The 14280-nt window shown below is 35.6% G+C and overlaps 1 protein-coding gene across 1 annotated transcript in view; it reads right to left on the bottom strand.

Annotated features, from left to right (window-relative positions):
- LOC126161364 (dynein axonemal heavy chain 7) overlaps nt 1–14280 on the bottom strand; it is a 1035864-nt gene that overhangs the window by 390007 nt on the left and 631577 nt on the right. Inside the window, exon 38 of the mRNA XM_049917134.1 lies at nt 11863–12021. Coding sequence (XP_049773091.1) covers nt 11863–12021 — 159 coding nt within the window. The remainder of the gene's footprint in view (nt 1–11862; nt 12022–14280) is intronic.

Here is a 14280-nt window from a genome sequence, read left to right as displayed (position 1 = left end):
CATCTCTCATTGCAAATAACATTGTACAGTTTGAGTCTTAAACCAATAAAATTTGATAAGAAATGAGGACACATTTGAAAAATTAGCACATTTCAAGAGACTGTTTTAATCGCTCAAGCTTGTTTCCTGTATGATTAATCTAAGTTTGTCCCAATTCCTAAACAGAATTTCTGTAGCCACCTCCAAAGCTAGAGATGGACAGCCCACTCCTGAATTGATTCAAAGAGACAGATCCTTCTAAAGAGTGGACAATGGGTGATCCAGAAATAATGAATGGTAGCTCATATGATTTCAAAATGCGTCTCTGGTGGCTGCAATGAGTGGGATAAAAATTCTGTGCTAGGCTGCTGCAGCAGCACCCCAATCCACATCCACAAAAAAACGTTTCCCAAGCTACAAAAAATGTGTTATAGACCATGTGCAAATGTGGATTTGCTTACCTTATTAGTACATTAAGCTTTTCTCATCCACAAAAACTGAATATAAAGGAAGCTCAGTACCTGTTTTTTTTTTTTTTTTTTAATTGCTGTTGTGCAGCGCCCATTCAGCTACCTCAATCGTAATACTAATTAGGATGATATGAAAGTAAGCACAACAACACATCACTGAATCTCCAAGTAGAAAAAATTCTTCAACCCAACTGGGAATCGAACCCAGGCCCTTTTGCTTCATATTCAGCTACCAAGCCAAACAAGACCAAAGGGCTGCAGTAGGACACATTAAGGTGGAAAACACTTCCAGCATCATGGTTCCACTCTTGATTTCAAAAGAACATCTGAAGCTTCAGAAGCTCAATAAACATTTACATACTTTTGAGTAAGTTGTTATTTCTTATCCTCTGACTTAGAATTGCATTCAGAACATGTTGGCAGCGATTATAAAAGCTGCTGTGTTCGGCCATTGTGAAATCGGAGCATATCGCTAAGTAATTATTACCAATTTTGGTAATTTGTTGTCTTTCATTCTTGTGACATAATCCTTCCAGTTATTTCTGCGTTCTTTAATCTGCTCATTTAAGTTTTTCACTTTCAGTTCTTTTCTGATATCTACATTCACTCTACTGTGAGACACAATGTACCCAACAACTCATCTTAGCAACTGGGCTTCTAGTGCTTATATTCTGATGGGAATGAGTGTTTCTGCTGTGTTGTCCAGGCAAGAGCTTCAAGGTCTAAGGATCAGTAGTTATTATGAGCAGTAGTGGGTCAACAATAAGCTTGACCATTTGGACTGCAGCTTCATCCTGTACAGTAAATGCTGAGCTGAAGGATTTTTGACAGCATTGTCAGCTCAAGAAAGAATTTTTCACGTTTACCATCCTTTACATCCATGAAATAATCAGTAAGTCTATGTTTTGTTTATGGGTCAATGAAGGTTATTGATAAAGTCAAATACTGGTTTAGTACCATGCGCAGTTCCACTCATTGCTCCGCTATGGAATCATCTTTTGGGGAAATTCAACTCACAGCACAAATATATTTAAACTACAAAAAAGAGCACTGAGGATAATCTGTGGCCTCAAAAAGCTGGAATCCTGTAAATGTCAATTTATAAAACTTAATGTTCTAAGCATCCCATGCCTATTCATTCAAGAAACAATCCTATTCACCAGGGAATACCTCTCAAGAACAGGCAAATTAATCCAAAACAATGATATACACGCTTATTATACCAGAGGGCAATCTAATATCCATCAAATTTTTTCAAGGACATCATCATACCAAAAATATATAACTCATCTGGGTGTCGTATTACACAATAAAATTCCAGAACAAATAAAAACTGCTCCAGATCCAATATTTAAAAATAAACTAAAGGCATTTCTGACAAAGCACTGCTTCTATTCAGTACAAGAATTTCTGGAAATGAAAAATTATAAAGTTCCTTTGTAAAACACTGTGATTAGAGTAAAACATTCTGTAGGCAAAATAGTAACCTAATTTCTACTATACACAACTATGTTTCAGTTTCACTTCCCAAAATTTTTCAACTCACTTTTTGAATGTACAAGTACACATTCTATTAGTATTAAAACTTAATTGTCTGTGAAATCTCAATGTTAATTTCATGTTTAATGTAGTTTTTAAATGACATTGTCCTTCTGTTGTGTTTCCAGTTGACATTTTCACTATTCTGTAATCTCAGTGATTATTTGTGTAAATTTAAAGTAGCACTATATTGCCTACATGTTTCTTAGTTCCCCATGTAAATTGTTTGTATTTTCTGTATGTGAAGTTAGTATATTCATCAATGAACAATTTTGTGTACATTTTTTTAAATGATATTTGTTAAGAAAAATGACTTGTCCTATATCATGTGTACTTTGTACAATATGTGATCCACAGGATAAATAAATAAATACAAATACAAATACAAATACCTTGGTTTGGACAATGGGATCAGTTGCAGCTTTACTTAGCTTACTCTTTCCCAGATCACGCCATCTTTTTCATAGAGCATCTGGTCTTTGTTTTAGATTAACGTATTGCCATGTCTTAGTTATCATATCTCTCACATTAATTGACTGTGTTTGCTTTCTGCTTGTAATCAATTTTATTTTCGAGGGTAGGAGGTCATTTGTAAGTCCAACATACAGTGTCTCTGAGATTCGTGAACTGTTTTAGCTCTTCGGCTAGCCAAGATGCAGGTTTTCCCTTCAGGTGTCTGATCTTTGGGGGAGCATATTTATTCTGTAATAAAGTTAGTTTGGTAGTAAATCCATGGAGTTCGTCTTTCATGTGCAGGAATGGTATGGAAGTCATCTCCCAAATTATCTCTTGCGCCTCCACTGCAAGTTCATGTACACTGATACGCTTAGCCTCTGTATTTTGGCACAGTTTATTCCTTGCATATTTTAGAGAGTAAGTCCTGAAAGTGATGCTCTGAGCTGATATTCCCGGTATGAATTTCTTTGCTCGTGGATTTCATTGGCAAATATATGTATGGGTAGGTGCAAGCAGAAATACTGTTACTTTTGGAGATGAAACAACACACTTGAATTTGCAAATTTTCTTAAGGGACTTGATATTTATGAACATATATTTGACTTGTCTATCTTCATTACTAATGGATGTGAGTAGCACGGCCGATAATAAGTGAAAGTGTTTGTATGCCACTACTCTGCCTGCTGATCTGTTACTTCTGTGGAGTCTTCGGACAGTGGAATCTATTTTTAGGGAAGTGGAGTGCCTGTTTGGCTTGAGCCATGTGCCCACATTCATTAGAAGAAGGACAAAGATGTCGAAATTCTTAAATATATGGCACAGATCATCGAAATGAGTTGGAAGTGATAGTCAAATATGCTCTACAGTAACAACAGACACTCTGATAGAACCAGTGGCTGCATGAGTAGACAAGTTCATAGCTCCTAAACCACAGGCTTTAGAGTTCACCTGCACTGCTTTTTTCCAGCCTTCATATGCACCATTATCCTGTCATCTCTTGTTCACATGCTATGTAGTTGATATTCGGATATCGCATTATTTTTATCTTCCAGCAGTGAAATCCTCACATATTGTCAGGCTTGTCTTCCTGAGTACCTTAATCACTATGACTGTTTCAGACCTTTTTATACATGATACAAACTTTTTGACTGTGGGTCTAGGTTTTGCAGATTACAAAATTCTATATCCAACTTTATAACTTCTCGTAATAGAAAGTTCTGCATGCATATTTGTTCTCACTTTAAGCTTTCATGATTCAAAATGGCTGAGTTAATAGTAAATACTTTAATTTTGTCAGTGTACTTTTCAGTGCTGCACAACAATATGTCATCCACATTGCCTTTGCCTAGAAGAATTACGAGTCATATTTGGTACCATTTTAACAAAGTGGAAGAAAAATGAAAATTCCGCTGTTGTCGGCAGATAATTACCCAGGCCTCTGGCTCATCATCACACCTGAAGAGACATATAAGATCGAAGCATTCTACAGTACCCCTGGAATGATGTAGGTCAGGAAGCCGATCAAATTCACCATCAATCAATACAGGAATTCGAGAAATAATTTCTTGTGAATCGTCCTTGCTGATATCTGCTTACACCTAAGGTGAAGGTATGCTCCCAGAAAGGCATATTGATTCTCAAGTTGTATCCAGTTCATGAGTGTCATCAGGTTGTGGACCAGGCCCTCATTTATTTCCTTTTGTGGTGCCCACACTGTCAACTCCCTTTCATTTAGAACAACCAATAAGTAATTTTTTTAATATTATAAAGTTGCTCACATTAAATAAAAGTGTGGCATTAGATGTAAAGCTTTTAAAAATGATTTGCAGAGAATACCATTCTTTCTCTACAGTTGAAGAGAAAGAATTTGATATATGCTTTGCCCAAACTATAATTAATCAAGTCGGAAAACATTGTGAAACTCTTTAATGCCCAATTTGCAACATGAGTTATTTAAAAAAAATTAAAAATGATTTGACCACTGCAAAGGCAATTTGCGTTACATCTGATGCATGGATGAGTATAAATAACATTAGGTTCTATGCACTCACTGCACATTTCATAAATGAGAAGAGTGGACTAAAGTCATATGTTTCAGAGTGCTCACAGTTTCAAGACAAGACACATTGCAGAAAACATCTCAAACTGGGTAAAGTCTTTTATCCCAAATACAAAATCAGTTTTAAAATCACTTCCATAATAACAGAAAATGTGTCAATATGAAATTAACTGCCATGCTTCTGACACTTCCACATAGCTTATGCTTTGCACATTCTTGAACCTCACTGCGCAACATGCAGTTCAGAAGTCCATACAAAAAAACCATTGATGAGGTCAAATGAGTTGTTATGTTTCTTGAGGAGAGACCATCTGCTTTAAGCAAACTTTCTGAAATGCAAGAAAAACTAAAAGAGGACTGACTGAAACTGAAACAAGGTGTCCCATCCAAATGGAACACTGTTGCAAAGACTTACTTTAAATAAAGAACCCATAATTTCTTGCCTTACTATTTTAGGTGGAAAATTGATCACCTTAAACTTAAAAGGTACAGACTGGGAGATAGTGCAACAGGCTTTACAGATTTTGGAAGTTTTCGATGAGGTAACCAAAGAAGTGTCCTCAGAGAAAACAGTTTCACTTTTAAAAATGAAAATCTTGCCAAGATTAATGGAATGGCAACTAAAATCTTTTAAAGACAAAAATAAAGAATATCCTCAAGAAATAGTCATTGGTTGATAATTTGCTTAAAGGCTTATCTCCAGTACCAAACTGATTATTCAGGCAACATTACTGGACCCCTGATTCAAAGGCAATGGTTTTCAGATGACAAAACATTTCAGGAATGCTACTTGAAGGCTACTGTGAAAATGGAAATGTTGGTTGTTCAGAAACAACAACAACAACAAAACAAAGCTCTTTTCTCAGCCAATTACCACCGCAACACAAGAAACATTCTCAATCTGGGAGGAGTTCCCTGAAACTTGCTTCAAGCAAGTCATGACCCAGAAAGTGTGGAAATTGTTGAACTGTTGATGAAGGGATATTTGCGTAGAAATAGAAATCCATTAAACTGATGGGCAACAAGAAAATTGCTGTGGCTTGTGGTGCATCAATTGGTTCTAAAAGTATTATGTATCAGAGCAACATCAGTGGCCAGTGAATGAATATTTTCAAAAGCAGGACAAATGTGCAATAAGAAGAGGAAGAGACTCATGTTGACTAAAATGGGTCAAATTTTATTTATAAATGACAATATTGATTAATTTTTCCTTTATGGGAACATACATCATAATACTGACTGTAAATGACTACTGCAGATACACTTCAATACAGTAGTAATAATTCTTATTTTTTTCCACTAAAAGTCTCTAAATATAACAACAGTTTTCAAGTTTGCAAAGATGGCACTGCATGGTAAAACACTAAATGAGGACAGCTCTGATAAATGTGCCTATAAAAGTGTTAACAATTGTAAGATGTGCAACAAAAAGGTGATTAAATGTATTCGGTGTAAAGGCTGTCATCGCTGATTCCATGAGAAGTGCGCTAAATGAAGCATAAAATTTGTAAACGAGGACTACACATGGACTTGTTTCATGTGTGTTAGTGAAGCTGTGGAAAAAAAATTTAAAAATGCCATAAAGGAAAAAGACAAAAAAAATCAGAGTACTTCAAAGTGATTTACTTACTCTAAACAACAAATACGCTACTCTAAAGAATAAGTGTATATGTGGTGCAGAGGTACAGCTTCAATACAAGGAACCAGGTGTAAACAAACCAGACTCCTTCTCGGTAAGAGAAGATGATTTCTTGATTAAGGAAGATTATGGACATAAAGAAACGTCGAAAGAAGTCTTCTCAGCCTCGTGTAAAAATGATTCTACAAAGAAGATACAACAGAAGAAGAAGGTGAAAATATTCGGCAACAGTCACGGTCACAACAAGGCATTGTAAAGCCTGGTGCCAGTTTTGATAATGTAGTTAAAAGTGTTAATGAAAATTGCTCAGAACTCACAAAAAAAGACAGTGTGGTGATAATAGGAGGTGCAAACAACGTTTACAGAAATGAAGCCACGGCCTTTGTTAAGAAGCTGATCATAGTGCTGCGGTTCCTGCATTTAACAAACGTAATTGTAACAACACTCCCACAAAGGTATGATCTTCCGGACTGGTTGTGTGTTAACGAAGAAATTTGATGAATGAATTAATAAGTTAAAAAGTTTTTGTGCCAAATTTGTAAATGTAAACCACATAGATATTGATACTTACGAAAGAAATGCCATGGAATGCATCACAACAAACATGGTATGAAAAGATTAACTGCGAGCATTAATGATGTACTTGAACAGATATCTCATGATAACAAAAACAGACCTGTTATTGCAATGGAAGCTCCTTCACAGGGAAACTAATACAGTGGACCAATTCCTATGGAATTAGGTCTGAAAAAACTAACAAAGAGAGGGACCATATATTAGCAGTAAAGACTCACATAGGTGTAAACTTTGTTGACAGTTTAATAGATACTGTAAGTTCTTCAGTCAGTAAAAATAGCTTCATAATGCACTCAAATATAGGTGGTGTGTCGGGAGAAAGAGGAACAAACTATATGACTTAGAAATACTCTTGGGGCAAATAAACTCTGTAAAAGTCAAATGTCTGAATGAACATTGGCTTAAATGGGACAATGTCAAGCTGCTAAATTCACTCTCAGGGTACAAGTTAGCATCGAGTTTTTGCAGAAAAAAAGGATATGGGGATCATGTACATCAGTGGAACAAACACAAAACTTTGAAGCCAAAATGACTTTCGATTGTTTAAATGAGGAACAGGTATTCGAAAGCTGTTGCATTGAGCTGTCTGAATACAGTTTACTAATCGTAAGCATATATCATGTCCCGAAATATTGGGCTACTAGGGCATTTCTAAAGAAATTTGAAACTCTGCTAAGTAGGTTTCAGGTAGGGAAATCATATAAAAAGATTTTAATTTGTTCTGATTTTAATATAGATATAAGAGACAAAAACAGATTTGTTACCATCCTGAAGGATTTGCTGGCTACAAACTGCTTAACACTAAATTTTACTGAGTACACCAGGGTAACAGCCTCTTCTGCCACAAGCATTAATAATATAGTGAGCAGCAAAAATTATGGGAATACAGAAAAACATGAATTAGAAATAGGAATATCTGATCACTCAGCACTTTTTATGTCATTGCCATACATAGACAAAACATATAGGCCCACAGTAAAATTGGTCAGAAATTTCAGCCAGCCAAATATACACACATTTATCTTGAAATTAAAGGAAACCCACTGGACCTTCAGCAACCAGTGTTCAGTAAACAATAATTACAACACTTTCATATCTGAATTCAAGAACATTTTCAATGAATGCTTTCCCCTCATATCAACAAGTGATAAATGCAATAAAAGTAACACACGGATTACGGAAGGTATCAGAATCTCTAGTATTAGAAAGAGGGAAATGCATAAGGAAGCAAAAACCAACCATGATGCTGAATTTATTATGAAGCAAAAACCAACCATGATGCTGAATTTATTAGGTACAAAATCAAATACAAAAAAATATTTGATCGGGTGGTTAAACAAGCAAAACAAATAGCAAACAGTATATATAGCTAATGCCTCAAATAAATCAAAAGCAGTAAGGCAGGTTGTCAAGAAAGAAACAGGTATTGAAGAAACATAACATTTTAATTACAAACTAGAAATTGGTGGGAGTACTGTTACTAACCATCAGCACATCTGTGAAGAATTTAATAAGTACTTCACAACCACAAACAAAATTCATAACTTCTTGCCTCCACAAATAAGACCTGATGCAGTACTGCAAGAATCAAGAGAGTTTAAATTTACTGCAGTATCATGTCAGGAAGGAGCTAACATCATACAATCCCTAAAAAATCTTAAATCTATGGGCTGGGATTAAATTCCAACAAATATCATAAAGGCAGGAAGTGACAGCATTAAACCTCAACTCTGTAAAACAATAAAGCAATTATTTGATGAGGGCTGCTTTCCAGACAGACTGAAATATGCTGAAGTCTGTCCAAAAAGGGAAAACAAGATGATTTAATAAATTTCCAGCCAGTGTCTATACTCCCAGTTTTCTATAAAATAGTTGAACAAATAGTATGTAATCAATCAGAAAAGTACAATAAAGAAGGTAATATTATTCTCAATAACCAATATGGGTTTATGAAGGGACGAAACACTTTACAAGCTGTAAATGAACTAATCTCTAAAGTAAGTAAATGCCTCGACAACAAAGTGTATCTGCTATTTTTTGTGGCCTATCAAAGGCATATGACACAGTAAACCATAAGCTACTGCTCCAAAAATTGGGTACCTATGGCTTCCATGGAAAATCTATAAGATGGTTTTCATATTATCTAAAAAACAGACACCAAAGGGTGGTGATACATCAAAATGGAGAGAAAACTTGCTCTAGCTGGAAAGAAATACAAGCAGGAGTGTCCCAGGGCTCAATATTAGGACCACTTCTGTTCTTATATTACATAAATGACATGCCTAGCAAAGTAAATACAGATACAATACTTTACACAGATGACTCATCTGCTGTAGTCTGCTGCAAAAACACTGAAGAATTAGTATGGACAACGAAACAAACTCTACAAGAACTTAAACAATGAATGAAAATTAATGCTATGAAATTAAATCTTGAAAAAACCCAAATCATACACTTCAGGATGAAACAAACTATTGAATGTATATCACAGATAGAATATTCAGGTAAAGGTAAAGAACCGGCCACAGTTGATTCTGTAAAATTTCTTGGGATAACTTTAAATAAAAACTTGCAATGGACCAACCACGTGGACAGTTTACTGAAGAGATTAAATAGTTGACTTTATGCAATGAGGGTACTAAACAAAGTAACAGATTTAATGGTGAAGAAAATTGTATATCACACTTATTTCATAACAGTTACAAGATATGGAATAATTTTTGGGGGACTGAAAAGACAAACCTCCTTTGAATCTTATAAAAAAAAAACTCTTTGAATAGAATTGAAATACATGCTACCTTGTCACAGACTCACATTATATGAAAATACTCCATATTACATAGCTCTGAAGATCAGAAATAAGATAAGGTCAATATTTGGGGAATCCACATTCGTACCATTAGCATATACCTAAAAAGCAAATGTTATTATAGTCTAGAAGAATTTCTAAATGAATAAAAAGCAAATGTTATAGTTTAGAAGAATTTATAAATAGGAATAGGGAGTAAGGATACAAGTACAATTGACATACTTTCAAAGCCATATAGATACAAAGTATACACGTTCACTGTATATTCATGTTTATATATAGAATTATAGTTTGAAAGGCGGTTTGTATTCCGTTCAGTACATCCATACTTCATATAGGTGTGTGAAGTCTATGGTAACGATTCGACGAGTTACGAAAAGATTTGAAATATAATGATATATTTTTATTATAATAAGCAATGTATGTATTACATATTTCCTGTAGTGTATAAAATACTGTAACAACTTAGGTTAAAGACTGATGAGTCTCCAATGTTCTCAATCGAATGATTGTATAAAAACATGTTATGTGACAATAAAGTATCTTATCTTATCTTGAAATTTTTCTACTTGATAAAAAATATTAAGGTTTTTGTTGTACTATTTATAACTTCTGCTGCAGACAATATTTAAAACTTTTGTATCTGAAAATTACTTCGGACAAAATGCAAATTTATTCCTCCTCTTTATACAGGATTTCAAAATAGGACCAAATCAGATAAAAATACAGCTTTAGTGACCTGATTTAAAAAGGCAATGTACCTTCCTTTTACTTATTTTCGTGAGTGAATGATGAGTGCTGAATCAAGAAAAAGGGCTAGTTCATTCCAGTGAGTGACCAGTTCTGATCCAATCTCTGAATAGAACAGTTTTGCCCACTTCTATCCAAAACACCTAAAAAATTTTGCACTTTGTTCAGTGGTGAGAGAAGGCCTCACTTCAAATTTGACTACAGTGCTGCATTATAAACTTCTTAATGTCTAAACCATGTTGACTGCCACATACATTGTGATGGATGTCAGTTGTGATGCTCTGCAGAGGCCACCAGCAGACACACACCTTTGTGGCAGTCAACATGTTAAGAAGAGAGAAAAGGGAACTATTCCTCTATACATATGAATCTGTATAGCTTTGTTCCACTATTCACTTTCAAGAACTCCATCAATTTTTTGAAGTAATATTTCTCAATTTTCTAGGACTATCTAATGTGAGTGGATGAGTTTACGGTGCACATCTCAGAGGGAGACAGAATTGTTTATAATAAGACTAAAATAATATCTTCTCAAGTGAAATGAACAAACAGAAATAAAAATTTTGCTAACTAACTAAAGATCATAAAAACTTGTTGACAGGCTTTTGTATTTGGAGCAGTTAAAGCTTGGATAGATAACAAAAAACTAAACAGAAAAGTGCAAACACTCTGAAGAAATTTTGCCAAACTGAACTCAATTCTCTTTAAAGTAATCTTCTGGTGTGTCTGAAATGGAATGAGTGCAATTCATGTATTCTGCCAATTCTGATCTGGTTGTAAGACACTGACTTCATAAAACCTGTTCTGTAACAAAATTTTAGTCAGTGGACAAAGGAGAGTTACAGATGACTGGAAGGGACAGGAAAACACATAAATAGGTCAAAGAACAAAGTGAAGTGAAAGCCACATTTATGACTGTAATGAAAATGAAATGGAGATGGGCATGGCATGTAGCCAAGTGAATGGAGATTAGCTGAATGAATGAAGTCCTTAGTTGGATTCTAAGACATAGAAATGATCAAGGAAACAAACTAAGTGAAGGTTGATAGGTGACACTGGAAAACATGTATGAGAACTATCACACATATAATTGATGATCATAATGCATTTATTCAACAGTGGCTATCAAATGGCTAATGGTCCCCAATATGATAATGCAGTTTAACTTCTTGTGAAAACTGAATTGAAATTGAAGACCACTGCAAATGCTTTATCCAGTTCTTTTTGGATACTGCTGGAGAGGAATTAAACAGACCATTCTTTAGATTAGGAGTTGGGAAAAAATAATAAATAAATAAAAATGCACTGATGATCAAGTTTCTGATTGACTTATGTTTAAATGTGCATAGATTCTGATGTCTCTCTAATAAATATTGAGGAAATTACAAACATCATATAGTGACAAATTCAAGACATATATATTCAAGAAATTCTATGAAATGACATGACTATCTTGATGTCAATAAGACAATCAATCATTACAAAAGCATCACTTTCTTCATACGTTCATAATAAAAGTGTTCCTAGGCCGACCTAAGAAAAATTTGTTATTCAACACTTAAAAATAACCTATGAACTGCATTACCTGGAACCAGTCAATGGTGCAGCAGTTAATTATTGCTGGAAACTTTCTAATGCTATTTCTAAATCCATCACCAATTGGGCTCATTGCAAGAACAATGTGCAGCTGGTCTCTTACAATTTGTACAAAAAGGTTGAATAGTGCCACTGGACTGCCATCAGTCTAGAAAGAAAATAATCATAGTACATTAGAAAAAAAAGTGAATAAAATAACATAATATAGCAAAAAAAGTGTAAAATACTGAGTTGCTATAAATTGGAAAGTACAGAAAAAAAGTGTATTGTATTTCAGGCAAATACACATGACCTTCAGGTACACTATGAATTAAAAATGGGGCATGACAACCACAAAAATATTACATGATGAAAATGTAAACAAAATTTAAGGACCTTATTTTAAAGAGTTTAATAATAATAACAGAGATTTCAGTGCTGCCCATTTTCTTATAAAGTACTGCCCAAGGCCTTATTATACATAGTTAAAAAGAAGGTGCACTTCAAACAGCATTCAAGGGGCAGGACTCATAGTGAGCTGCTCCTGTGCTGCTCACTGCTGTTCTTTGGGCACACTACACTTGCCGTAGTGAAGCAAAATTCGTCATGTGCACTGTGTATTCACAGAGCAGCAGAACTGTCATGTGAGGAAGCACATGACTTGCGTGTGCACAGCAAATTTGTCGTGGTAGGACCTAGGCGTGGTCCCTTTGTGGTGCAGCTGCAGTTGGTTTACTGGCAGCACGGAGATAGCGGGGGTCATGCTGTTCTTGTTTGGAGTTGTCTAATCTGCCACCAATGTGTGCCAGTCAGAAACTGCCACAGGGCATCGTTCCTGCTCCTCCAAGACTAAGGAAATTCCTACACCTGGGCCTGTGGTACTACCAAGATACCCGCATGCGTTTTATGCTAGGGCTGGTGCTGATCAGAGAGACCTAATGGTGCCAACAAATGAACATCCAGTGCCCCTTGGCAGTGTTAGTCAGATCATTGTGCACAGCTAGTTACAGTACATGACATAGCTCCATGCAGTATATCAAATCAGACTTTCAAAGCAGTGCGTTCAATTAACAATATAAATATTGCAAACTTTAGGGAAAGCCTACAGCAGCTAGACTGGGATGAAGTGTATAAGGAACCCGATGCAAACTTGAAATATAACTTACTTCACGATACATTTTTAAGGGTATTTGAAAATTGTTTTCCCAAGAAAATAGTTAAACATAATTCCAAGAAAACATATAAAAAAAACCTTGGCTAACTAAAGGAATAAGAATATCTTGCAACCGTAAAAGAGAACTGTATCTAACAGCAAGAGGGAGTACTGACCCCGAAATTGTTCAATATTATAAAAACTATTGTGTGGTACTAAGAAAAGTTATTAAAAAGTCCGAAAGCATGTGTATCATGTCTGAGATCAGTAACTCTGATAATAAAATTAAAGCAATTTGGAATATTATTGAAAGGGAAACAGGAAAACCAAGGGCACAGGAAGACTTTAGTGCCATAAAACTGAATGACAAGTGTACTAACAAACAATCAGAAACTGAAAATATTTTCTATAATCATTTTTTAAATGGAGAAAATAGAATCTAGATCTTCACTACAAGAGGCAAGGCTACTAATAGAAGAGGCCATACCTGTGCAGTTTGAAACAAGTGTAATTCCCTCTGAAAATAATAAACTCACTGAAAAGTGAAAGCTCTTACGGAATTGATGGCATTTCCAGCAAGGTACTTAAAGCTTGTTCCCCACAGATAAGTAGGATTCTCAGCGACGTATGTAATAGCTCTTTGGAGCACGGTGTTTTCCCTGATAGACTGAAATATTCCGTTCTGGTGAAGAAGAACGAATCCTCCACATCAGGGACCCAGCCTAAACAGAAGAGGGACAAGATCCCTCCCATCATAGCTACCATGCAAAATGGCACTATGAAAGTAATCAAGGAGACAGCACTGATGTTAAAAGGTGGCCTGTACATGTCATGCAGGGGCTCATCGGTAAAGTTTCAGGTATCCTCACATCCAGACTACAGAACAATAAAAGATTACTTTCAAAGACCATAACATCCCCCATCACAAGTATCCAATGTAGGAATGAGACACATTCAAGGTAGTGATGAAAGGTCTTCCCCGTGACACAAATCCAGTGGAAATCAAGGTGGGCCTCATCTTCCACAAGTTCAAGGTCATATAGGTCAGACAAGAAACGCATGCCTCTGACCCGGCAAAACCTGGAGGTCGCAAGAAGCGCACGTCCTTCAAGGTCATTCCCCACCTCAACCAGAAAAACCACAGAGTGTACATGATAAGGCTTATTCTGCATTGCAGAGTCACAATTGAAAAATATCAGCAGCCTGAAGGTCCTGTACAGGGTCACCAGTGCCAACAGCTCTTCCACAGTGCCGGAAACTGTAACCACTCGCCGA

The sequence above is a fragment of the Schistocerca cancellata genome, chromosome 2 (genome assembly GCF_023864275.1).
Source record: "Schistocerca cancellata isolate TAMUIC-IGC-003103 chromosome 2, iqSchCanc2.1, whole genome shotgun sequence".
NCBI lineage: Eukaryota > Metazoa > Arthropoda > Insecta > Orthoptera > Acrididae > Schistocerca > Schistocerca cancellata.
The sequence above is the reverse complement of the archived record's forward strand: the minus strand, read 5'-3'. Positions and strand labels throughout refer to the sequence as shown.